Here is a 24,103-nt window from a genome sequence, read left to right as displayed (position 1 = left end):
ACAGACATTGGCACGTTATTGTAAATCCAGCCCAGGGAGTTTCTGGTATTTAATGTTTGTCACATCCCACTGAGGGCAGAGCCCCACACGCTGCCCTGCAGGACAGAGCTGGGCAGGGCAGCAGAACATGTGAGAGATAAACAGAATAAACAACCTTGGAACCAGCACAGACCAATTATGGCTTCTGCTTTGGCAGTGGGGCAGAAAGACAGAGACTTTCTACGATCTCAGAATCATCAATACCTCAGATTCCAACAGTATCTGAAATTTGTATTCCTAAACAATAGATGGGGCTAATCCAGCCATGTGGAAGGGTTTGAAGTTGAGGAAGATTGAAAGTTACTAGGATATTTTTTCCCATCAAGCATCTTGGTTGAATAAAAAGCTGTGTCTTGACCTCGCTCACATCTCCCAGAGCCACCCTGCCTCCATCCTGGGGACCATCCAGTGTCACACAATAGCATGGCCCAGGAAACCTGCAATCTGCCATGAACTAGAATTTCAGGCCCTCATGGGTTTGTGGGGTTTGGCCAGCTTGTTCACATCTATTTATGGACAAACCCCAACCAGCCCTATGCTGGGGACATAAGGATTTATGATGGGAAGAGAAGTTGAAGCTGTTGCTGTTTTCCTTGGGTCCCAGCACCACACAGCCCTGGGCTGCTTTCCCATGGCATCACCAGCCCACGACTGCCAGGGCTGGGGATGGAATCTGTGCTCCCTGCCAGCCCCAGTCCAAAGTGGGAATCCCATGGGTCAGAGCACAATGCAGATGTGCTCCCACGGCACAGGCAGTGGGGTCTGGGGGTGTCTTTGGGTGATGCAAAAATCACCCAACAGCACTGGAAATAGAAAAGTAACACAGATCCTGGTTGGAAAGGTGTGTGGGAAAAGGTGAGCAGGAATAAGCCAGGAGGGGTTTGGGCTACTGCCAAGGAAACATCACTAGATGGGCTTGCTAGAGGCATAGTGGCCAGCCCAGCCAGCACTTCTGCTGGAAAAAGGGACAGGATCCAATCCCACAATGCAAAACTGGCTGCTGCCTCAATGCAGGATCCTGGAAAAGCCTTGGAAAAATTCCCACCAAGGTGGGAACAGGCACCAGCAACAACAAAACAAGGAGAAATGAATGAGTTCACCAACTGGAAGGCATTTCAGAAGCCACATGTGGGTGACAATGAGGATGCTGCAATCCTGGAGGGTGGAAAAACCCAACTGCCTTAAACGCAGCAGGGTGGAAAAAAACCCAATCTCCTAAAACCCAGCACTCAGGGCAAGGTGAAGGGGTTATCACCTGAGCCCAGAAATGCCTGCAAACACACCCAAAAAAGGGCAACCCTCAGAGAGCCTCTTTTTCAACTCCTGCCTCAATTCCTAATTATCCCATTTTTGTCCCCTAAAAAATAACTCACGCCTCTGCCATGTACACTCACCGAAATTGTTTCGCTTTATTGCATATTGCCATCTTAGAAAATGTACAATCTCATAACATCACACAGCATTTCCCACTAGCTACAACTACTAACATCCTTGCACCTAACAGACTACCTTAGTCACTACGAAGCTAATAAGGTCCAAGACATAAACTTTCGTTTACAAATTATGATGGATTTTTTTTTGTTGTTTTGTTTTTGGCATTATTAAAAAAAAAAAAATCATCTTTAAAATACACACCCAAGAGAAAAGAGTGGCTACTTACACCAGCACCAATCTAAAAAGTAGTTTTCGACAATGGCACATGGAATTATCTGCACACAGCCTTTGTATTTATTTATAGAGATATAATATTTTTTTCTATTTTCTATTTTTTTTGAAAGAAAACAAAGAAATGGCAAAGTCAGCCTGATAATGAGGCTGTTGTAAAACAATTAAAAAAAAAAAAAAAAACAACAACCCAAGAAGTTTGGAAGGGCAAGAGGAAATCTGTCAGGAAAGGTCCTGATGTGGCACTGGGGTTGCAGAGGCAGGAGCCGGGGTGGGTGCTGGACCCTGGGAGGAGATTGCCCTTTCTGGCCCCACCACCTGCCCAATTAAACACATGTGACCAACCATTCCTTAAACCATCAGAAGCCAAACTTTTTCTTTTTAACCTTTTTTTTTTTTTTTTTTCCTTCTTATTTTATATATTTTCAATTCCCCCCATAGTCCATTCCCTCAATTGTATCAAGCCCCATTTTTTTTCAGCCATAAATAAAAAATATAAATAGAGGCACTTTAGTTAAGGAATAGTATTATCATTACCTTTTGTCTTTATTTCCCCCTCCTTCTTAAAGCAAAGTGCTTAACTCCACCTTTGAACATAATCTGCAGGTTTTGCAGCTGCTTGGCTATGAGGTGCTGGACCTTATTTTTGCACTTACCTGCTTTATTTATTACTGCTTTAAATGCTACTCAGAAAGTATTTTTTTTCTTTTTTCTTTTTTTTTTCTTCTTTTTTTAAAATCTACAGTGCGTTAAACGTTGCAACGAAGAAAAGAACAAAATGGTAAAACCACAGCTCTTGACAATTCTGCTTCGAGAGAGATTTCACAGCTTTCACTCAGCACACAGACCCTGTGGCCTTCAGGTGCTTAGAACCATATTTTTTTTATACAAATTAGTTTAAACAGCACTTTTGCTATACAGTACATATAGTTAACTGACATCCCATACCCACCAGTAATACCGATTATCTGACAAAAAAAAGAAAAAAAAAAAAAAAAAAGAACAACCAACCTTATTTCAAATAGTGTTAATATCTAGTGCAACAGGGACAAACTCATCTCTCCACAGGAAAAAGAACAAACAAACAAAAAAAAAGATCACAAAAGTATTGGTGGTATAAAAAGGTTTTGTTTTGCTTTCTTAAAAAACATACCACAAATAAATAAAAGTAAAAAGTAACAGTCCTCTATATACTCAGCATAATTTAAGAATAGAAATGTTAATATGTTAATGGTGGTTATTTTTTATTCTCCAATTCTTAATTTTCTAAACCCTTAAATTATTACTCCCTGAGAGCTCTGAATTACTTTTATTATTGGTTTTTTTTGTCTTTTTTTTTTTTTATCGGACTGACATTTGACAGGTAGTTCTGCTTACAAATTTGCAATGACAATGAACAGCAAACCAGTCAAAAAAGGACTTGGCTAAGAGACGAGTGTTTCTTGGCATCACTGCTTCTGTGTGTCCGAGAAAGAAAAAGGAAAATAAGGCAGGTGAAAGCTGGTGGGTTTTACCCCAACCCCTTTGTATTTCAGAGACCTTTGGTCCTGACCCACCTTGACAGAGGATACAGTTTGTCCCATTGAACAGAAAGCAAGAACAAAAGTTACAACGCAAAAGTTTATGCTCTTCGTCTCCTCCGAGAACCGAACCTTTCCCACCGTCTTGGGCCAGAAAACGTTGCAAAAGTATAAATACATCAGTGTGGCGTTACAGCGAGAAGCACTTTGGGGTAAAGTTTGTCCTTTAGCAAGGTGGCAGCAGGAGGAAAAAGAGCATTTCCCAAGGATGACGGGAAGAGCATCGCCGGGAGCACCCGCGGCGCCAAGCTCGGGAACCAGCGCGAACGCACAGATCTGCGCGTTTCTCAGAATAATCACAACAGTGAGAGAAAACAAACAAACAAACAATGGATTAAAGTTCAGTCAACTTTGCTTTTGTGTTTTTTTCTTCTTTAAACCTTGTGTGCAAGGCGTCCCCTGCAAACGGCCCTGGGGGGTTCTGAGCAGGAGAGCAGCAGGAGGCAGCTTCCCCGCTGGCTTTGTGACCACGGGGACAACCGGCGGCTTGGGGTTGGGTCCTCTCTTGCTCCACGGACGCGGCATTGTGCTTGTGCATGGGGAGAACTACTTTTTGGAGTGGGGAGAAGGTGGTTCTGGCACTCACCACCATGAGCTGCCCACACACCTCCCTCCACACCCCCGACCCGACTATTTACACAGTATCTACACACACACGCTCGCCCTCGGGGACAGAGCGCGTGCCACCGTTCCGCTCGCAATCGCGAGGCAGCGTCATGGAAACAAAAACCAAAAAGCCCAAAAACCACAGCCACTTCGGAAAGACTGACCCGCGTGTCCTTTGCTGGGCTCTGCTGTCAGTTTGTTTCTCAGAAGTTGAGCTTGGTGACGGGCCTCTCGCGACCGCTCTCCGCCAGCTGGTTGGTGATGCGCTTGCGGTTGCGCTTCAGCTTGGTGAGGTCCTTGTCGAAGACTTCGCCCGAGCGCAGGGCCGACACCAGGTCGTCGAACTCGCCGCTCTCCTCGCCCGTCTCCTTCGCCTTCCTCGCCTTGCGCTCCCGCTCCCGCTGCTCCTTCAGCTGCAGGGCGAAAGAAGGCACCTCAGTCTCGCACAGGTGGTTGTAGGGGTGCCCAGCATGTGCATGGTGATCCCCAAACTCAAGGAGCAAGGGTTGTTTCCCACCCCAGTGCTTAGCACATGAGAGCTGGTCAGGGTTATTGATAAACAACCCTGGAAGTGCTCCAAGGCCAGGTCTGAGAGAGCTTGGAGCAACCTTGTCTAGTGGAAGGTGTCCAAGCCCACACTGAGGGGGCTGGAACTAGAACTAGGTCACTTCCAGTCCAAACCATTCTATGATTCTGAGATTCTGTGATAAAAACATGGGCTGAGGGTCACAGCCCCATGGCTGCTGCTCACGGGTCACAGCAGCCAACAGACAGCACCAGCTCTGCTGCACATTTCACTGCAAGGCCTCCCCAACCCAAGGTCATAAATCAAGTAATCAAAAGTGAAAAGCCATTGGGTCTAAGACCTCAGAAACTCCCTTCCCAGTCTTCAGTGCTGCTTGTGCCACCCTGACCACCACTGGGACATCATGACAAGGTTGCCACTCCCAGGTGCCCTGGGGGTGCTGCCAGGCTTGCTGGTGTGTGCTCACCTGTGCCTCCATGCGTGCCCGGCGCTCCTCCTCCTCCTTCCTCTTCCTCATGTTCTCGTTCTCCTGCTTGGCTTCAGTCACAGCTTGAAGGAACTGGTCAAAGATGCCAAAGAATTCATCCGGCTGCATTTTGTCTGTGTCTTCTCCAAAGTGCTTCACAGCCTTGGAAAACTGGAAGAGAGAAGACAGGGGTGCATCAGTCTTGGATAAATCCACTGGACTGGTGAAACTCTGCTCTCTCAGAGCAGAGTGCAACTCTTCCAGCAGCCATAGCACACAGCAGGGCTTTGCCTCATCAAGCCTTGATTTAAACCTGACATAAATCACCTGATGTGTTACCTGCTGCCCTGCAAGACCTGGATGACTATCAAGACCCCTCTCCCCCATCTTGCCTTTGGCTCTGCTGAGCCTCCCCTGCCCCAACTCCACTTTATTAACTAAGCAGCAGTAAAAACAAGGAAGCAAAATATTGCGGGACTGAAGACATAAAACTAATAGTAAACACGGCAGGGGAAGGGAAACTTGCACTTTTAAGTTTTTCTTTGAAGTATTTTTGGGGTATTATTTATCATTGCCACATGCTCTGCTATTGAAACCAAATGTGTTGGTGAAACTTCTAAAAGAGATTTCTGCCCAGGCTCAGGCACAGCCCTGGGCAGGGAAATAGGGAGTTTTCCTGCCTCTTGTGCTGTTTGCACACCATTAATGTGAGGGAGTCGAATGAGGCCGTAGCAGAGGTCAGGACAGGACATCCACGATCTGCCAACATGTCCTGGTCCCCAAACAGCCCCCAAGTTGTCCTTGGGACTGACACTCCTTGTTCTCACTTCTAGGCTGAAGGAGACTCTTTGTGCAGGGCAAGTTTGTTAAAATTGTGAAGGCACATTCTGGAGATAAGCACGCTTAAAAGAAAAGGAAAACAAAATCAAAGCACCAACAGATTTATTAGTTGCTTTGATATTGCAGGGTAGACCAAGAGGAACATTTTTAAAGCCTGCCTGTATGATTTAGTTTGATTTGCAGGGGTGCCCCTGGCTCTTCAAAAGATATTTAGTGAATTTTTATTTCTTTGTTTACTTAAGAGGCTTAACACTTCAAGATGCAGGGAGGAATCTGAGAAGTGCCACTATATAAGTCAATATAATTGAGGTTAATCTTGCTGATTTTAATCAAGATATTACAATTCTCTGCCATGTTACCAGAGATTGTGGTGGGGGAGGGAAGGCTGAAAACACTCTCCTCATGTGATATAAAGTTTATAAAAAGGGGATGTTTCTGCTTTCCTAAGAAAAAACAGGAACACAACTTGAATCTGGACATTGTTTAAAAAGCAAAGAGCTGGAGCACTCCACACAGCCCATCCCTTCCAACAACCATGGAAAATTGCTTCAGAGTGGGGCTTCCACAGATGCTGGGGACCACAACCAGACCTTCTCCTCCAGATCCAGCCAAGATGATACAGTTTGCAGAGCATCTGTCCCCGGTCCTAACTCCATGCTGAGAATGTCTCTGCCAGGTTACCATCAGCAGGCCAAAGGGGTGGCCTGGGTTAACCACCTCAGGGAGGTCTATGATAAAGCCCAACCATGGGTCAGAAGGACAATGCCAGCTGGACAATGGGTACAGCCAGGGAGAAGGAGGTGAGGCTGAAAAGCTGCTCAGATCTCAAGGACATTGGTGGCCTTACCAGCTCTTTTGCTTCCATCAGGAGATCTTCGACATCTGAGAAGCTGAAGCTGGCCAATGTGATGAACTGGCTGACCACAGACACAAACTTGTCACCTGCCTGCTGAACCTGAGACTTCTGGAAGTCCAACTCCTTTGAGGGGAAAAAAGAGGTAAATCTGGTCAGGCCCTGGCTGATGAGGGACACAAACACCCCTGGCTACTGGTAGTGTCACTGGGAGTGTGCCTGAATCAGTGCCAGGGGTTCTGCTGGAACCCCCACTGCAGCTGCCCCTGCCATGCATGACACCCTGGATTACACTGCCTGAAGTAAGCTTTTAGGCCAAATCCTGCAGGAAAGTTTATGGAAGCAGGATAATTCAGCAAGACAGTGAGTCCTTTGGGATACCTCCACTATTTCATCACCACTCCAGCTGTGCTGCAGAAGTGCTCCCCAACCCTCAGTGGTTTTCCAGCTAAGGGGAGACTCCTCTGCACATCACAGATCCTCCTTGGGCATCATCTCTAGGCTTACTCAGCCTCCCTTGATGCATTAGACACAAACCATGCATGTGCCTAATCATACATGGTAACTTCAGTGCCAGAACAGCCCTGAGAGGACAGGCACATGTGCAGGGCAGGAAGGAAAGGCAAACAGATCTCCAGGATGTGAGATAAAAGCAGCTTCACTGGGAGCTCCCTGGCCTGCCTCCCCAAGGAGGGATGCAGTGCTGCTCGGAGCCAGGCTGGACTATACTTAATTTAAATAATACTTACAGTCTCCACTGCTCTCAGGCCACTTCTCAGAGTGTTTATTTCTTTCTCCAGCTCGGTCATGCTGTTGGAAATAGCAAGATGTTAATTTTCAGATTTTCCCAGCAAAATCTACAGCTCTCTGCCCAACTTGACTGTGGTTTTCCCATGAGAAGACCCCAACCGTGCCCACATTGCCTTCTTTTTGCAGATCAGCGTGTCTCAAGCAGCAAATCAGCCTCTAAGCTGGGACTATCTCAAAGTGGCTGCAGCTGTTTGTTTCAAAGCAAAGTGCTTTTCTGTATTTTTCATCAAGGGGACTGTGCAGGTTTAGCAAGCTCAGCAGCCTCCAGCCCTCTCCAAGTGAAAGGATGGCTCAAGAGAGTGCCTTGCTGGGCACAGATTTCTCTCCAGGTCCAGGAGTAGATGAGATCATTGTCCCAGTGCACAGAGGAGAGTTATTCAGGGTACCATGGTTGGGTGAACACCAGGCAAAGCATCCTTCCGAGGCTTTCACAAAGGGAGACAGCCCAAATATAGAGAAATAAAAATAAATCACCACGTCTGGCGCTGCCTTTGTTTACACAAGGCTCAAGCCCCTGATGAGCTTCAAATTCAAGTGCTCATGGGTTTCTACCACTATTATGTCAGGGGAAGCTTTCTCACAAAGCCTCAGTGACCACAGGCTTGATGCCTTTCCAGGGGTGTCTGTGCAAGGGCTGGGGTCCCTGGAAATGCTGACACTGGGTCATGGGGCAAGCATTCCTGGCAGGTTTAGTCTGGGAAAATGCAGTTTTGGGAGCCCCGTGCTCCAGCAGTTCATTACTGCTGGTGGGATTGACAGAGGCGGCAATTTCTGCTTCACAGCTGCAGGACTGGGGGGAATTCAGGGTTTTCCAGAGCTTTAGAAACTTTTTGGTTTCGCTCTAGATTGGACCAAACCCAAATGTTACATATGGTGTCCAGTTTAGAGTGAAATGATAAAAGTTTAGGGGGGTAAAGAAACCCTCTGTGCAGGCGTTTTCTTTCCCATACATGTGTCTGTGCAACAGCTGCAGGTCAGAGCATGGGAAAACCAAAGTCTCCACCAGCATGGAGCATGTCCTGCTCAGCCATGCCCTCAGTGATGCCTACAAACTGAGCACCACACATCCACAGAACCATGGAATACCCTGAGTTGGAAGGGACTGACAAGGATTTCCAAGTCTAACTCCTGGTCCTGCACAGCACAGCCCCAAGAGTCCCACCCCGTGCCTGAGAGCATTGTCCAATGCTTCTGGAGCTCTGTCAGGCTTGGTGCTGTGACACTGCCCTGGGGGAGCCTGTTCCAGTGTCCAGCCACCCTCTGGCAGAAGAACACTCTTCCCTGCACACCAAGATTTGTCCTGTCACTGTGCTCAACCCCAACAGCTGGTGATTATTTGACATTTTATACATGAGGATCCCTGTTTTCTCCAGTACACATTTTACCTGGGAACCCACCACTGCTACAAGAGAGCTTTGATGCTTAGAAGACATCATGGAATAAGGTTTGAGTTGGAAGGGACCTCAAAGCCCTTCCAGTTCCAACCCTGCTGCCATGGGACACATTCCACTATCCCAGGCTGCTCCAAGCCCTGTCCAACCTGGCCTGGAACACTTCCAGAGAGGGGGCATCCACAACCTCTCTGGGTAACCTGTTCTACCTGCATGCTCTCTAAAGGGGTGCAGTTTCAGCCCCTTTCCATGTCCACAGCTAACACAAATGGCTGCAGAAACGTGTGGTCTTTGCTGCTCACATCCCTGAAGCATCAAAGCCCATAAACTCCTGCTGGAGTTTAAAACCAAAACAGAGCCTCACTGATTTCAGAGGTACTTCAGCACATACTTGAGGGCTTTGCAGATCAAAGGCAGATTCCTCCTGAACTTAAAGGTTCAGGCTGTGTTCAAGGGCTTTGCTGAACTGCGGCAGCCTGTTCCCAACAGGTCACTGGGCAGGGTTAAAAAGCTGGTTGCAAACCCCAGAAACTCCACGTTGGTAGAACAAGAGGCAGACAGGAGCTGGATGCAGGTGAGTCCCTCCCACAGCTGCCTGGTCCTGCCCATGCTGCAGGCAGAGCCTCCCTGGCACATGAAGATAAAACAGCTGCCCTTTATCTGCAGCCACACCGCAGCCGCTTCCTCCCAGGTTCCTTAATGCACCATTAGAAATTAATTAAATGCTTTTGCGGTGAGATAGCAACAGGAAGCAGCTGCTCCAAGCAGCTCTCCTCCCCCAAGCTCAGAAGTTTCCAGCCTTCCCTGCAAGGGCTCTGATTTAAAGCTGCCAGGTGATGTTTGTTTCTGAGTCTTGGGCTGCTCTGGGCCAGCGTGGCCACGGCATGGGACAGAGGATCTGGCCAGGAGGGTGAGCTGGGGTGAGGTGACACAGAAAAGCAGGCTGAAATGAGGGGAGAGGTGCTCCCAGGGCTGCCTGAATGCCACCTTGATCCTGCTTACTTGACTTTGGCTGCCTGTGGGATGTCCCGCAGCTCCTCGTGCAGGCGGAGGACTTTGGGGTATTTCTTTTCCACAACAGTGATGAGATAGTGCAGCAGGGTGATGTTTCTAGAAGAGAGGAACAGAGAAGTCAGTGTGGCAGCATCTTGGGGGGCTCATTGTTCAGTCAAAACCCCTGGTAAAACCCTAATAATAAACTATTTGAGGATTTCTGTAAGGATGCTGTTTGATGGGATCGGTCTGTCCCATGCACAGCTACAGGGCAGAGCAGCCTGGCCCCTGCAATCAAGGGTTCTACACAGGAGGAACCCAGGGGAGGTGACTTGAGCATCACTGCTCTTGTCCTCCACCATCTTTACTGATGGATGAGACCAGGCAGGTTTGAGACTCGGCTCCTCTTGCTCTGTGAACACAGCTCAGCAGGGCAGAGCAAACCAGGCAATGGCTGCATCAGTATGAGAGTGGCAGAGGGAGTTCCTGTGGATAAAAGCCCCTGGGAACCCTTTCTCTGGCTCTTGGCATCTCCAAAGGGGTTAAAAAACATTTGGAAGATGATCCTGCTAATCAGCCTTGGCTGCAGTTTAGCCAGCCCAGGAAGGAAAGGCCCCATCAATCGCTGTGCTGATCTGCAGCTTGGCTTCCCTTGAAAGCTGTCCTGCTCAAAAAAATGCACACTCACATCACTGGATGTGCCAAATTGGGCAGCAAGAGGAGGGGACTGCTCCCTCCTACCCATGTCCCAGAGGTAATGCTAATGACCCCTGCATCCCTCCAACACCCCTGGGGGCTGTGGATGCTACCAAGGATAAGGGCAGGGGCTGCTCACTTGTCAATGCTGGACTTGGTGTCTGCAATCTTGTTGAGGCTGGAGATCTTAAAACCGAAGGCGTTGCCTCTCTGGCCCTTGTTCATGTAGTTCCCAAAGGCCAGGACCACCTCCAGGAGCTGCTGGAGGCTGCTGCTCTGCAGCACTGCCTTGGAGCCAGCACGGATGGCTGAAAGCAGAAAGGGGTGGGACATTACCCCCTGTCACAGCAGCCCACCAGCAACCCCTTCAGTACCCCCAAAGAGTGACCACCAACCCCTTCCCTTCCCTTCCCTTCCCTTCCCTTCCCTTCCCTTCCCTTCCCTTCCCTTCCCTTCCCTTCCCTTCCCTTCCCTCTCACTGCCAGCTCCACGTGGACCAGGCTCATCCTGGCACAGAGGATGCTCTTCCTGGGAGTGATCCCTGTGCTGGCACAAAGTCCCTTAGCAGGTTTGGTCACTTGCCTTCCACTTTGGGTTTGACCTCTGCAACTCTCTCTGCAAACTTCTTCTTGAAGTAGAGGGACTGCAGCCTTTGCTGATAATGGTTTATCCTGGAAAACAAAGAGGAGGAGCAGGCTGAGCTTTGCTGGCTCCAGGCAGAGCTCCACTGCTCACAGCTGTGCTCACAAAGCATGCCTGAGCCAGGGTGATTAAAAAATAATGACCCCTTTTCTCCCTGAAACTGTGCTGGGATGGGAAACAAATGACAAGTGAAGCTACAGCTGTCCCGGGGTGGATCCCCGTGGGTTCTTAAGCACATGCTTAAGCCTATCCCCTTAACTCAGCAGGTTCAACAAGTGGATTTTTACACCCCATTAGTATGAACAAACAGTTCTTTCACAACCACTCCTAAGCAAAGGTGCTGATGAGGTCTGGGCTCCCTATGGCTTTGTGATGAGCTGCAGCTGGAGAAAGGCTCACCTATGACCAGAACTAATGAAACTGGACCTTCTGATCATCAGCTTGATGGACTGGGCTGGAAAGCCCCTTTCCTGGGCAAGTCAGTGATGGCTCTGCTCATGTCAGTTGTGTTTGTGCTAACCAAGATCTCACTTGTATGCACATGGCAGTCTGATTTGAGTCACTTGCACCAAGGACCCACGGGAGACATGCTCACACACTGAGCCATGAGCTACACTGTTGTACTAATCAGAGGTGACAAAGACATCACACTTGGTTACAGACCACAAGGCAAAATTAAAAAGCCCTGCTGGAAATCAAGGAAAACATTTGCATTGTGCTTTCCAAAGGGTGAAGGCATGGGAGCAACACTTGGGTGAGAGCCTGTGAAGAAGAAAGGTGACCTGTGATAGAAAAGCTCATTCTGAGCACCACAGAGCCCTGAGGGCTCAGGTGTGAGCTCCACAGCTCCATCCTGCCTGCCTTTGACACTCAGCAAGCACACAGCAATCAGTGCTGAGGGAGGACAGGAGCATTTCTATTTTTGATCTCCCAGTGCAATCTCCAATTGTAAAACTCGCTGAGCTTGCCAACAAGTGACCGGCTTGAAGTTCAGCTAAGAAATTCAAAGAGTTCAATGCTCAGTTCAATTCAAATAAGGAGCTTCAAGATTTTAACCTGGCACTTCTAGAGGATGTGCACGCAATAGGTAAGGTTATTCATCCCTGAAGACTCCTAAGTCTTAAATGATTGTTGCCAGGAGCAGGAAGAAATGACATTTCCTTTCAGTCTCATACAGAGATGAGTCAGTCCTGAGGTGAGAAGTGGGACTCATCTACACAGCAGGGCAAAATGTACATCCATCAGGCTTGAATATCCATTAGGATGAAAGGGAAAGCAGCATTGTGTTATTCTAACAGCACTTTCCACCTGGGCCACAATGAATCATAAAGTGGTTTGGGTTGGAAGGGACTGAAAGACAATTTAGTTGCAACCCCTCTGCCCTGTAGAGACACCTTCCACTTGACCAGGTTAGATCACAGAATCTCAGAATCATCAAGGTCAGAAGAGACTTTCAGGATTATCTAGTCCAACCATCAACCCAGAACCACCACAAAATCCATCTCCCCATTCCTCTCCCTTTCTCTGTCCAGCTGCTTCTTGTATGGGAGCACAACCCTGATTTTAGGACAGAGCATCACAAATAATCCTTATAATTTGGAACCTCCTGTCTGCTTGGCCCACTCATTTCTTGATGTGAAAAACAGTAAGAAGGACTTATTTCCCAAGCAGGCTCCATGAAACAGCCACTTCCCAATCAGCCTGTGCAGCCACTGGCCAAAATGTGTCTCCTGAGCCACCAACCTGCTCATTTCGAAGAGGAACCGGTCAGCCTTGGCCATGCGGTCCAGCTCGTGCTTGTGCTCTTCCAGCAGGTCAATGTCCCCCTTTTCAGGAACAAACTTCAGGAGCTGACCAGGAAAAAGCACAGCAGTGGATGTGAGATCTATGCACACTTTTTCAGGAGCTAAAAGGTGATTTATTTCCTGGAGTCTAACACCTTTTCAGCATGTAGAGGCAGTGACCCCAAGGTGCCTGTGAAATAAGTGTTACTGCTGTGCCTGTGACCTTCCTCACATTACTCCACCACGTCAGTGTCTCCTGACTCTGCCCTGCCATCACTCAGCTTTTACAACAAATGAATTAAGTCTGCTCCAAGGAGGTTTCAACATCAGCTCTGCCAGAGGAGATGTCAGTCAGGGACTCCCATTTGCTGCAACTCTACTTATTAGCAGATGGAAATTTCATGAAATGAATCCTCCCACATCTCAACTCAAAGTGCAATTACCAGCTCAGCTTTAAGGACAGGTGAGTAATAAGCTTCCAAAGGGATTCAGAGGGGGTGAAAATGGGATTCCCCTTTAGAGGACTGCAAAAATACCGTCAAACCTTTCAAAAATAAACCACCACTGAGCACAAACTTCAAGCTGCAGCCACAAAAAGGCAAAATGGCCCCACCTCAGGGTCCCAGGGTACAGGAATTGCACATGGGGGCCATGCTGCTCCCAGCACTGATGCCACAACCGAGCTGTTTTCCTGCTGCTCCAGCCCACCTGGGTGGTTTTTCAGCATGTGGCTGGTAAATAATTTGGGGCCCAGCACACTCAAAGCTGTGCTTTTGGTCCCAAGCACTTTGCACAGCGTTGTCTCAGCATGAGGCAACCACAAAAGAGCACGAGACACGTTGCCCACCTGTTCCAGCATGTCTTTTGGGAGGTCCTCCTGCTCATCCATCGTCAAAATCGCTCGTTTGATCTCGTCATTTGAGAGTTTCAGCCTGGGAGGTGGAGGGAAAGGAGAGTTATTCCAGCCCAGCAGTCAGGGAAGGCTCAGTGCAACATGAACAGCTGAACCCCAGCCAGCAGCAGCATCACAAACAGCTCTATCCAGCATGTTATGAAGGAGGATGTGTGAGAAATGTGGTAGAACCATGCTCTGCCAAGGCTCAGCACAGCAGTGAGGAGCCCTGGCCCTGCTGCAAACAGGGGATCAAACCCCCCAAACCAATCCCCTCTCCCCACACCGCAGCTGCCATTCCCTATTTCCCTGTTTAACAGTACTTTATGTAAGCATTGTAAGCAGTACATTAAATACCCAACTTCCAGATGTAACTCCTGCCCATAGCAATGCTGCTCCTGCTGTTCCAGCACCCCCAAAGGCCCCAGTGAGGTTACATTCCCACTGACAGCAGAGCCCAGCCCAGGCTCAGGAGTGCAGCTCAGCACTGCCCCTGAACCCACTGCCACAACCCTTAAGGAAAATCTGGCCAATTTCCACTGCTGTTCTTGGATTCAAACATTGTCTCTCTCACTTTTCCTGACCACCTTCAGCTGGAGTCTACCTCTAGGAAAAAATTAGAAAGAAATCCAAAATTTGGACAAGTGGATGTTCAGCATCCCTGGGGAACCCATCAATTTGGTTTTCTTTGGAGGGGTGGGGATTCAATGCTCTTAGAAATGTAAGATGCTGGAAACTAGTCTCTCGTCCACCTTTTTCTTCCTCTACTTCACCTAACAGGAACTGAAGATGCAGCCTCAAATTGGAGATTTCCAATTTGGAAATTGGAAACTGTGTCACAGTGAGCACCACCAGGCTGGGCTTTCCTGGCAGGGATTTTTCTGCCAGCAGCCCACACTGAGCTGAGGCAACAGAGAGATGGAAAGACGCCCTCAGCTCCTCCTGAGCTACAGCAGCCATTAATTACAGTTTAATTTGACTGCAAGGAACCGCTCCCTGCAAGGACTTTGATTACAAAACCACACGTATTTTTCTTATTCTTTGCATTGTGGTCTATAAAATAACCTAAATTAAATAAAGGGAAAGCCCAGAAACTCCTGCAACTTTATTTACATCCTCTCCCTCGCCTGGCGTGCAGTCATGGTTAAAGCCATTGCAACAGATCCAGCTCAAAAAAATTCCCTGTAATTCCCTGTACTTGCACGCAGGGAAAAACCACAGAGTTGAAAAGACCTGTTTGAGGAACCCCATGGCCTCAGTATTGGTGATCAGTGCTGCCAAGAGATGCTGAAACACTGGATGTGGCTCAAAGGAATGAGCTGAAACCAGAAACACACCCTACAGCAGGATGTGAGACCTTGGAAGTCAACCTGGTCAGCAGATCAAAAAGAAGATTGGGAGCTGACTTGATCACTCTGAGTAATTAAACAAGGAGGGTGTTTTTCACCCCCACATATCTTCAGGGAGCAGACTTAGACTGTGAAGCTGGCTTTTGGAAGCTAAAGCTGATAAAGGAAGGGTTCTGGTCTCTAAGGCCAAGGTAGAAAAGGCTTGGTTTAGCTTGGAATATTTTGCTCAAGACTGGAAGTGAAGGATTAGCTTTATTGAGACAGGTGCATCTTACAGACCTGGTTAAATAAATCTTCATTCCTTATGAGCCCGTGTTTCTCATCCTGCACTCAGTCCTCTCTCAACCTCCTCCTCAAGGGAGCACTCTAGAGAGGGTGTGTTAATTAAGGAGTGAATTAAAATCTACCTCAGGCAGGGGAGGAAGCTCTAAGAGTGCACTGAGCAGTGGCCAAGACAATTGTTGGGGCCATCATGCAACGAACAAATCCAGAATCCTTGGAAAATACCTGCTCTGCTGCTTGCAGTAACAAGCAGTCACATCCTGGGGTCACCCTACCTGTCCCTTCCAATGGCAGTGGCCAGGATGGGACATGATCCAAGGTGGGATACAAAACTGCAGAACTCCTTTTACACCCCAGCAGAAACAGGAATGCTCAGACCAACAGCACCAGTTTCCACTCTGATAAAAAGCAGACATTGGCTAGATCTGGGCATCTGGGGAACCCTGGGAGGCAAAAATGCACCTTATAAAGTGGTGAGCAGCTACTCCTCATCCATAGCAAACACCAAAAGCATAGAAAAGTAGCATGATCATCTCCAAGAGGGTGGGGGAAGACAAGAGTGTCTCTTTTAAGCCCTTACTCATTGAAAGCACAGTCAACAATAAAAATTGCATTTAAAAAAAGAGATTGAAAAAAAAAACAAAAAACCAGCTTTTCTCAGGAATCATCACAAGCCAGTGCCAAGAACAAGAGCCTTGCCCCTGCATCAGCAGAGAGCAAGCGCGGGGCGCCAGAAGAAAACAGCTTCTCAGACAATTTGATGGGAAAGGGGCCAGTGAAAGCTAGAAGCTTATCTATAACCACAATAATTATCATTGTTGGCAGCAGCTGTCGAGGGCTGAGAGGAACGGGGTCACAGGACTCGCTGTCACAGGCATTTAGAGGCAGCAGCCGGCGATGCGAGGTGACAGCTCGCCAGCCCGGGCTGCTGGCCGTGCCTTTTGTCAGACCTCGTGGAGGACGTAAGAAGTGTGAAGGGGAAAAACAAATTCTGCCAGGAAAGGGACGCGCCCTCCCTGAAAAGCCACATTCATGTGAGGGGGAAAAAAAAACCCGCCTCATGTCGCCTCACCAGGAGAGAGGAATCAAACGGGCCATTCACTGCCAGCACAGCCGGAAAACGACGGAGCGAGGGTGGGTTTGCATCTGGCAGAAAGCAGGACTAAAATTACACACCCATGCACAGGGAGCAAAAGCAAGGACGTGGTGGGTTCACAGAGGGAGACACGGTGAGGCACTGACATCAGCAAAGCCATCTCCAAAAGACAGAAGGAAAAAGCAAGCGTTAAAAATGTTCTTGTGCTGCATTACAAGCTGGAGGAAAATCCAGTGATCTCACTGCGCAGTAATTTCTCCCAAAGCAAGGGAAACAGGCAAAAAAATAAATCTACAGAGAGAGATAAAGTATCTCACTGGCTGTAATCTTTCCACGCTGCGAGCCAGACAATGCCTGGTGAGCTCACAAATGTCTGGGCTAAACCAGGGGCCAAGCCTGCAGGTCCTTCTGCATGTGAAAGTCTGCTCAGCCCCGTGGTGGCCAGGCAAGAGAGGTGGGACTGCAGCAGCCCAGGTGCCAGACCAGTCCCTTTGGAACACTGGGACCAGGGACCCACTGCTCTGCCCAGATTTGGGGTGGGCAGAGGCAAAAGGTTTGCCCAGTGATACACAGAGTCTGCTGGAGATGCAGGAGTTGGACCTGAAGATACTAAGAGGATGCTTGGGCTTCATCCCTACACCACCTCTGAGACACTTGGCATCCAATCACCCAAAGGGGTTTTGGGGAGAGAAGCTCAATTGTGGTCCTGGGAGTACCATGGGATGAACTCCAAAGCACTTCCAAAGCAGCATCTGGGGCAAGTCACTGCAACTTCAAAGCCACTCCATCCCTGCTTGAGGATGAGCCTGGGAAAAGCCATATAGAGGCCTGAGGACCACCTTGCAGGGCAAGTCTGATCCTGTTTCTCCCCTAGGAACTGGCCCACAGGGAAAGGCAGGCAGGCAGCAACCTCCATCCTGCCCTTTTTGTGGGATCAGTTACTGGCAATTTGTTTCCAGCCATTGCTTTCTTGGAAGAGAAATGTTTGCTGGTGAGATGAAATTGAGACCTTCACTCAGTAGGACGTGCAAGATGCCTTTGAAGTTGAGTGCTTGGGTCTCTCCCCTTCCCACTGAAGGACCTATTTGTGTGCTTAACTTCCAAATACACACTTAAACCTCTGGCTGAATCACACCTAAACCCACTCGACGCCCAGCCTACGTATGCCAGGAGCAGCTCAGCCAGTGCCCCAAATCCCATCGTTTTACTTGCTAATAGCTGCCTGCCACAGACATACTCATTTGCCTGCTGCTTTAAACTCTGCTTTCATCATCATCCTTTTTTATTTGGACTGCTAGGAAGCACGAAAATCCCCAGAAGCAGCCCAGAGCAGAGCCAGCCAAAAGCAGGGCAGTTTTACCCCCAAATGCTGTGGCACTCATCGCTCTCACTGTCCACAGGCTGCCAGCCACCTCTGGGAGAAGCACCAGGGGCTGAGTTACCCACTCAGATGTTGGTTTTTTTTTTGCAGACATCAGCCTCTCCAGTCTTTCTAGGGAAGGAAATCAGGTGGGCTGCCCAGACAAGGCACCATCTCCACTTGGAAGAAGCAGACAGAACCCACAGTCTGGGAAAATACCAAATTCAGCTGCAAACCCAACCCGCCAGTGATATTGCTACATCCTGGCCAGTCCTGGGTAGCACAGAAGCTTCTGTGCCTCCAGACAGCAGAGTGAATATTTTAAATTTTACTGATGGTGGATTTATTTTTTGCTGGGTGAGTCAGAAACAAGTGGCATTTTCTGCTGCTCTTTGGATGGTTTTTTCCAAGCAGCTACACTGACAGCTCATCCTTTCAGACCACCACAACCTGGTTTCCCTTTTCTCAGGAAATTCAATCTTATTGGTGTAGTTTATCTTGCCAAAGTAATTTTTAGAATTTTGGCAGCCATTTGGAGATCAGATTAAATTGCTGGTAGCAGGGCTGAGCCTGCCTGGGGAGGAGTGTGAGGGAGGCTGTCAGACCAGCAGGGCAGCTGTAAGAGGGGGACATCCCCTTCCCAAAATTCAGATGCAGGCAGCAAGGTCCTGGCTGAATTGCTCCCTGAACCCTGCTGATACCCAGCACTTCCCCAGCCCAGACAGACCCTCTTCAAAAGGCAGCAAAGAGCAAACAAAAGAGCAAACAAAACCCAGGCTGAGAATGATAAGAGGTGAAATCAGCCCCCTTCCACTTCCTGTGAAAGCTCACTGGGTATCCCAGCTCCTGGGGGGCTTTACAGGGACACCAAATTGCCACATACCCCCTTAATGGCACTGCCCCCCTCCAGGTCACCCCACCACGAGGATGTAAGGCTATAGCTGGGTTCAGGTGTCGCTGCCTCTCCTGCTGCACTGGCTCCTGTCATCAACCCCCTGCTCCAGGGATGAGGAGCACACTCAGGGCAGCCCAGGGCACGGTATTAAGCATCCCCCCAGCTCCCCAGAGGGCAACAAGGCATTAACCATACCTGGAGAGGAGGATGTTGCAATTCTGAGCTCTCCGGCCGTCTATGACAGAAAGCTCCTTGACTTTGTGCCGGGAACTCAAAGTGTCATCGATGGCATCTTCCTTCTACGAGGAAATAGTAAGAAGAAAAGCCTGGAGAAGAGCCATGGAGCAGCAAGGACATTTAGTACTCTCAGCACACAGCAGTGTGATACACAGTGGGCCCCCATTAATCAGGAGTGTCACCACAGGTTATGGGTAAAACCCCTCGCCTGTAACAAAACACAGTAAGTCATTTCATAAACCAGAGCTGGCTTTGAAGCCACTGGTTAGAAATGTAAATATTTTCTCAGACAGGGAAGATTTAAAAATCTGCAAACACACGGGCGCTGCTGAATAAATAAAGGCTGGCTTTCTTAGCATACATACTTGTGATACTTCATTAAACCCTCGCATGGAGGATTTCATTATGGGCTGCTGCACACACTCAGCATCGCTCTTGTTCCTCACCCCTGCTCCAAAAACATCTGTGATCACCCTTCATGCATCAGTCCTCCCGAGCCAACTAACCAATTCAGGCTATCAGACTTGCAGAAGCAACCAGCAGCTTTCTCAGTGAAATCCTCCCAAAAGAAGGGATTTTAAAGCAGGAATTGGTGTGGCATAAGCACCTCTATCTCCTAAAGTGGCTTAAACACATTACCTTCAGATGAGTAACAATATTGTGATTGTGGGCAAATGGGCAGATCTACACAACAGCAGCTTTGTAGGGCTGCCCAAGGAGTTCATGTTGCCCCAGGTTTTAATTTACCATATTGCATATTTTAGTAAGGTTAATCAATTAAAAGCTGGCTATTTAATCCTTCTGGAAGGAACACAATCTGGAGCTGCAAGGTCCTGAATGTTACAGATCCACACTAAACATCCACCAGCATAGAGACCTGGCACATGGCCACTACAGGGGCAGGGAGTGAGCACTGAAATTACCATTTTTTAACTCATTTTCTTGTTTTAATGAAGGAAACACGCAGATATGAGAAGTGGGAAGAGAGGCAGGTGATGAAAAATGAGCCCCAAGTCACCCAGCACTAGCTGCCCCTCTCATGTGCCTTGCCAGCTCTGACCAAGCAGAGAACTTCAACCCGTGGGTTTATTTCCATCTTTTGAAAACAAAAACTGCTCAGGGCTAGGAGCTTCTCTGTGTTCAGCTGCAACTAAAAATCCAACTCCTGGACTCAGACATTGGTTTTCACCTCGGGCCAGGCAGCAGAGAGGGTGGGCTCTACCTTACCAGCCTCCCCAGCATCAACTTTCAAGCTGCTCCTTCTGGTGATCTTTGCACCTCTGTGCTTCAACCCCGTTTTTCACACATTAACCCCTCAGAAGCAGCCACGTGCCCCCATGTCCCTGTCCCCAGCCCCACATCACACTCCTGCAGGTGCTCACTTACCTGTCTGGAGCTACCATTCACAAAGAAGTCCTACAGCCATAGCAGAAGCATGGAAAAAGGCAGTAAAAACACATGCAGTTCAGTGATCTCAGCAAAACCAGAGGGAACTGAAGCACAGAGGAGGGAAACGTGCAATTTGGGGGGGTTTGGCAGCATGGGGAGGCACTTGGGGGTGCCAGTGCCAAAACAGGGGGGGTGCAGGTGAAAATGTGGGTAACAGGATGTGCAGGAGGGGAGAGCTGATGGGAGAGGAGGCTCCATGAACGGGTCAGGCCAAGGTACATTGTGCACAGGGGTGAGGAGGGGACACGGGCTGAGGTGAGAGGATGCTGGCCAAGCCCTGCTACTGGCCCAAAGGCACAGCACTGCTCAGCTTGCTGTGCTGGGAGGAAAATTGCTGGTTCCTGCACATCTGAGGGACTGAAATGCCAATGTGACTGCCAGGAAAAACAGGGCTTTTAAGTGGAAATAACGAGAGGCGCATCCCGCAGCAAATCTGGCTGCAGCAAAACTTTACCATTTGCCACGGCAACACACTTCCCCTGGAGTTCTCATCCTCCTCCTCCTCCTCCCTGCTTCTCCAGGGCTCTGCAGCCTGGCCAAGTGCCATCCCAATGCCCACATGCCCCTCCCCAGAGCTGGCTGTGCTGCTGGGCTCTCCCAGCAGCCTGGAAGCAGGTGCAGTAAAGCTGGCACCACACACGTGTGCACACACACACACACACACACACACACACTCACACGGGAGTTTTCCTTCCCCATCCCCTTGGCTGAGCTCTGCTGATCAAGAGTCTTGTGGCTGAAAGTCTCTGGCTCAGTTAAGGTTAAGGAACAGTGTTTCACTAATCAATCTCTACCCAGCAATCTCCTTTGTGGGACAGGCACAAAGCACACCCACAAGCTCCAATGGGTATCTTTATCTTCATTAAACTGGTCCCTAATTAGGAGCTCTTCCTTCCATTTCAACCCTGCCCCACGCTGCTCAGGCTTGCTCCAGGCTGCTGGAGAGGGAGGACAGGGTGGCTTTCTTTGCAGTCCCCTGCTCTAGGAGAGGGAGGGCTACTCATGCATTAAGGTAGAGAAAAGGTTCACTACAAAACCCCTCCTTCTCTGCCTCAAACCTGCCTCATCCCTGCCCCTCTCCCTCGCAGGAACCATGCTCCAGCCTCTGCTGCAGGATGGTGTAAGGAGGAGCAGCTTTAAATGTGCTGTCACCATCCCCACAAACAATTCCCAGCCCTGCTGTCCCTGGCCCCTGTGCAGGTCACTCTTCCTTGCACAAAGCAGCTGGAGGTTTTACTTCCTTCATCCTTTTTTGGGAGATGAATTCTTTCCCAGCTCACTGCTAAGCCCCTGGTTCAACAAGGCATATTTTTTCCACTTGGCCCTGACTCTTTTACATCACTCACCGCTGCAGGACCTGCCAGAACTGCCCTGGCTGTGTCACTGCTACTTATCAACATCACTCCCAGCCTCTACCCCCGTGAAGCCACTCAAGGCATCCCTGACAGAGGCACAAACCCCTGTGCAGTTTAAGCCCTGATGGTCCTGGACTTGCCTTTCTCCATCACTACATGCACAGCCTTACACAGCTATTGCCAGTTCTCATGCCACAGCCAAAAACTCCTGCTGGCTTTTCTGTAAATGCTGATATTTTGTACAGCTGCAGGGCTGAGACCTCCTCTGGGGACAGGGACATCTGTGGAGCCTTGGCTGGGAGGATACAGGCTTTCCTAAGAGCTTCATGCATTGTGAGGCAGGGATGCTCCCAGGCTGATCCCCAGGAAGCCCAGAGGGTTTCTGTCCTCCCCACATGGAAAGGGCCCTTCCCAAAAGCTGCAGAGCTCACTTAATAGCCTGCATTTACATCCCAGCCTGTGATGTGGGAAAAACATTTGAAGAGATGTTTAATTTTAAGTACATCATTAAGCCTCGGGTCTGTGCAGCACTCAGGGATTCCCAGGCACTCTGGCAACAAAACCAGACAAATCCCAGCAAAGGCAGCCCCACAGCAGCCACCCTGGGGGGGTCAGAGAGCTCTGTGCACTGCACACCCCTCTGCCTGCTGTCCCCACGTCCTGCTGGGGCAGGGCCACAGGGATGCACCACCTGAACGTGCATTTTCAGAGCCCTGCTTTGTCTGGGGCATGGGCAGCCAGGCAGCCCCTGATGCCCCACGAAATGTGGATATTGTGACTCAGGACAAATGAGAGACACGATCACTGAGCAAGTGGCTCAAGACAGGGAACAGGGAGGAGAAAACCCTGCTCCTCCCTTGCTTCTTCGTGACAGAAACCAAGTTTTGCTGGAGCTTGAAAATGCTGAGAGTTATGAAACCATTATTAGTTGACTGTGCCTCAGGGACAGGCTCACTCCCCCAGCCCCCCACCATGTACACAGTGCCCCATGGTTTGCATGTGTTACAGAACCATACAGTGGCTTGGGCTGAAGGGACTTTAAAAATCCTCTAGTCCAACCCCCCTGCCATGGGGAGGGAACATTCTGCTCCACTAGGCTGCTCAGAGCCCCATCCAGCCTGGAACACTTCCACTTCTCCTGATCTCATGGAGCACATCTAGCCCCACACACTGCTGCCTGCACTGCTGCTGGCTGCACAGCCATGCACCCCCTCTCCATCCTGGGACTAATGCTGGGAACACCCTGGGGATTCCCAGCTAGACAAACACATCCCTCAGGCCCAGGGAGATGTGTCCCATGGCTCCACTCAGACACAACGAACCACAATGAACTTGTGCATCGTGTTCCCAAGGGCAGCTCCAGCCCCAGCAGCATCTCACAGGTGGAATTTTGCCTTGTCTTTCTCATCTGCCTTTTCAGATGCTCTCACAGCATCTTCTGCCAGTCCCAACCCAGCCCCTGGCTCCTCCATTCAGCTCCCTTTTGGTCCTCATCCCATCTGGGATGTCACAGCGCTCCTTGCACTGTCTCCCTGTTCCTCCTGGCCCCAAACCTAACCAGCCACTTCACCCAGCAGGACCTCAGCCAAACCAAATTATTTTTAAATTCCTGCCTGGCAATAATCCACAGCACACCAGGTGACTCATGGGCTCGGGCAGGCAAGCCCGAGGGCAAACTGTCCTGCTGACACTCAGGTTTCTATTCTTGCTCCTCTTCCATTTCCATTCCTTGTCCTCAGACGTGCCCTCCAGTAGGCATGAGTCAAGCTCAAAAAATGCCAGGGGAAAGAGAAATGCTGTGGTCACCTCTTCCCAAACACTGGGGCAGGCAGCACCTACTTCTGGTGGGTAACTCCTGGTATTTGCCCTGCTCTAATCCACCCTGATCTTTCCCTCAATTAGCCTCTGGAACAGATTGAACTCTCACACTGCCTAATGAGCTTATGGGTCTGGTCCACTCCTTCCTGGCACTGTGCCTCTGACTGAGCCTGGCACGAAGGAGACAAGCTGCTCTCTCCTCCCAGGAACACAGCCAGGTGTTCAGCAGGTGAGCATCCTTTCTCAGCCTCTCTCCTTGCTTTTTCTCCTGCCTTCTTGAAACACTCATTGCTTTTGCCCATTTTCATCCTGCCTGGGGCAAAAATAAGTGTCTAATTTTCTTTGTGTGCTTTGATGCTTTCCAAACTGGGGCTATAGAGCTTGAGCAGGAGATTAAAAAGCAGAGACTTTTGCCTGCAATGACATTATTTTGGTATGGGATATTTGTTCAAAGCTCACATTTTGCTGTTGGCTCACTA

The 24,103-nt window shown here is 49.2% G+C and overlaps 1 protein-coding gene across 2 annotated transcripts in view; it reads right to left on the bottom strand.

The window, feature by feature from the left end:
• Positions 1-1,424: 1,424 nt before the first annotated feature.
• DAAM1 (dishevelled associated activator of morphogenesis 1) overlaps positions 1,425-24,103 on the bottom strand; it is a 92,052-nt gene continuing 69,373 nt past the window's right edge. The window contains exons 17-27 of one of the 2 annotated variants that reach the window (XM_077783911.1): positions 20,389-20,418; positions 18,961-19,064; positions 13,739-13,823; positions 12,851-12,957; positions 11,048-11,136; positions 10,605-10,773; positions 9,779-9,886; positions 7,325-7,385; positions 6,570-6,701; positions 4,883-5,053; positions 1,425-4,303 (exon numbers count right to left, since the gene is read on the bottom strand). In XM_077783911.1, coding sequence (XP_077640037.1) covers positions 4,094-4,303; positions 4,883-5,053; positions 6,570-6,701; positions 7,325-7,385; positions 9,779-9,886; positions 10,605-10,773; positions 11,048-11,136; positions 12,851-12,957; positions 13,739-13,823; positions 18,961-19,064; positions 20,389-20,418 — 1,266 coding nt within the window. In that variant the 3' untranslated portion in view covers positions 1,425-4,093. The remainder of the gene's footprint in view (positions 4,304-4,882; positions 5,054-6,569; positions 6,702-7,324; positions 7,386-9,778; positions 9,887-10,604; positions 10,774-11,047; positions 11,137-12,850; positions 12,958-13,738; positions 13,824-18,960; positions 19,065-20,388; positions 20,419-24,103) is intronic. The other variant, XM_077783912.1, reaches the window with a different exon arrangement.

The sequence above is a fragment of the Lonchura striata genome, chromosome 6 (genome assembly GCF_046129695.1).
Source record: "Lonchura striata isolate bLonStr1 chromosome 6, bLonStr1.mat, whole genome shotgun sequence".
Lineage (NCBI taxonomy): Eukaryota > Metazoa > Chordata > Aves > Passeriformes > Estrildidae > Lonchura > Lonchura striata.
The sequence above is the reverse complement of the archived record's forward strand: the minus strand, read 5'-3'. Positions and strand labels throughout refer to the sequence as shown.